The following is a 1,701-nucleotide window of genomic DNA, read 5'->3' as shown; positions in this document are numbered from 1 at the left end:
CTCTTGATCAACAAGATGTGAAAATTGTCTTTCTTAATGGTGATCTCCATGAAAAAATCTACTTGCGTCTATCACCTAGTTTAGTGGTTGAGGGAGAGAACGTGTGGGCCTTTGGTTTTAAAATGTATGAAATGGATCATTGTGTTCGTTAGACATACTAACAATAGTTTTATTCTTTTGGCTATTTATATGCATGATATTATTTTCACTAGGAGTTATCAAAGGGGTATTCGCCAGGTAAAGGAAGGCTTGTCCAAAAAAATTTCAACTAACAATCTTGGATTCTTTAAATATTTTCTTGGAATTAAGGTGTTACAATCTCAATATGGTATTGTTTTATCTCAAAGAAAGTATGAGTTGGACTTACTTGAAGAAACATGAATGCTTGGTTGTAAGCCACTTGATGCTCCTATGGATCCAAATGTCAAATTGTGTGTAGAATCCGAAAATGAGGTTGATGGTGGCAAGTTCCAAAGGTTGGTTGGTAAGCTGATTTATTTGACAATTACTATACAGTATATTTCTTTTACAGTGAGTGCCATCAATCAATTCATGCAGAAACTGCTACTCTCTCATTGGCTAGCTCTTGAAAGAATATTAACCAATTTGAAAAGGAATTTAGTGCAAGAATTACTGTATAATAATCATGGGCATTTTAAGTTTGAAGGACTTAGAGATGTAAACTAGGCAGGTTTCTTGATGATAGAAAATCACTTTAGGTTTTTGTACAATGTTTAGTAGCAACCTAGTGACTTGGCATAGTAAGAAACAAAGTTTTGTGGCACTATCTAGTACAGAGGCAGAATATAGGGCTATGACACAAGCAATGAATGAGATGTTATGGCTTCAGTCTTGACTTACAAAGCTTGGTCTTCCAAGAATGACGTGTACAACTACATTGTGATAATCAAGTAGCTAATCATATTGCTGCAAATCTAGAGTTTCATGAAAGGACAAAATACATTGAGATTGATTGTCATTTTATTCACAAAAAAATTAAGGCTGGAATTATTAGTATACATTACATTCCCTCGAAGAATCAGCTTGTAGACATTCTCACCAAAGCAATTGCAGAAAGTCCACTTTAGCATTCATGTTCAGGTCCACTTAAACATTCATGTTTCGAGCTTGATGCGTTTAATATTTTTCCACCACCAGTTTCATGGGGAGTATTAAAAGAATATGATGTAATTAAGTTCTTAAGTTTATGTTTTTTATTTTCACATTAAGTGGCTAGTAGGGCACTCTTGTAATTTTATCAAGATTGTATAATATATATTTGAAGTAACCCAATTTGATCCTTATGGGGAAACTCTTTGTGCACTCGAGTTCCTCTCATTCTTCCTCCTCCTACATCTCCTCTTTCTTCACTCAATTGCATCTATTCTTGTCTTCCTCTCTTCTCTTCTTACAACTAAGCACTATAGTGGATTAAACCCCAAAATCTAACAATATGTACAAGTGGAATTTTGACAAACTCCCCTTGAGTTTGTTACCCATTTTTTGTTTGTTTATTTGCCCCTTGAATTGGTTCCATCTGAGAATTTTTGTATGTAGTCCACTCAAATGTTTCTCCCCCTTTTCTTGTCATAAAAAAACAACTATTTGATGAGGACTATAAGTGTGCTCCCCCTAAAAATAAGCTCCCTTTACATTTACTCTTCACTTCTTGGACACTCCCCCATATTTTAGTTCATTCAA

At 34.6% G+C, this 1,701-nt stretch overlaps 1 protein-coding gene across 1 annotated transcript; it reads left to right on the top strand.

The window, feature by feature from the left end:
• Positions 1-448: 448 nt before the first annotated feature.
• Positions 449-856, top strand: LOC137938300 (secreted RxLR effector protein 161-like). The gene is made up of 3 exons (XM_068783281.1): positions 449-476; positions 533-635; positions 739-856. Exons 1-3 carry the CDS (start codon positions 449-451, stop codon positions 854-856), a joined length of 249 nt encoding a protein of 82 aa, XP_068639382.1.
• Positions 857-1,701: the final 845 nt, after the last annotated feature.

The sequence above is a fragment of the Aristolochia californica genome, unplaced genomic scaffold, assembly GCF_029961685.1.
Source record: "Aristolochia californica isolate CCGP_79_NKW_82.1479 unplaced genomic scaffold, dmAriCali1.0.hap1 SCAF_8, whole genome shotgun sequence".
In the NCBI taxonomy this organism is placed as follows: domain Eukaryota; kingdom Viridiplantae; phylum Streptophyta; class Magnoliopsida; order Piperales; family Aristolochiaceae; genus Aristolochia; species Aristolochia californica.
The sequence above is the reverse complement of the archived record's forward strand: the minus strand, read 5'-3'. Positions and strand labels throughout refer to the sequence as shown.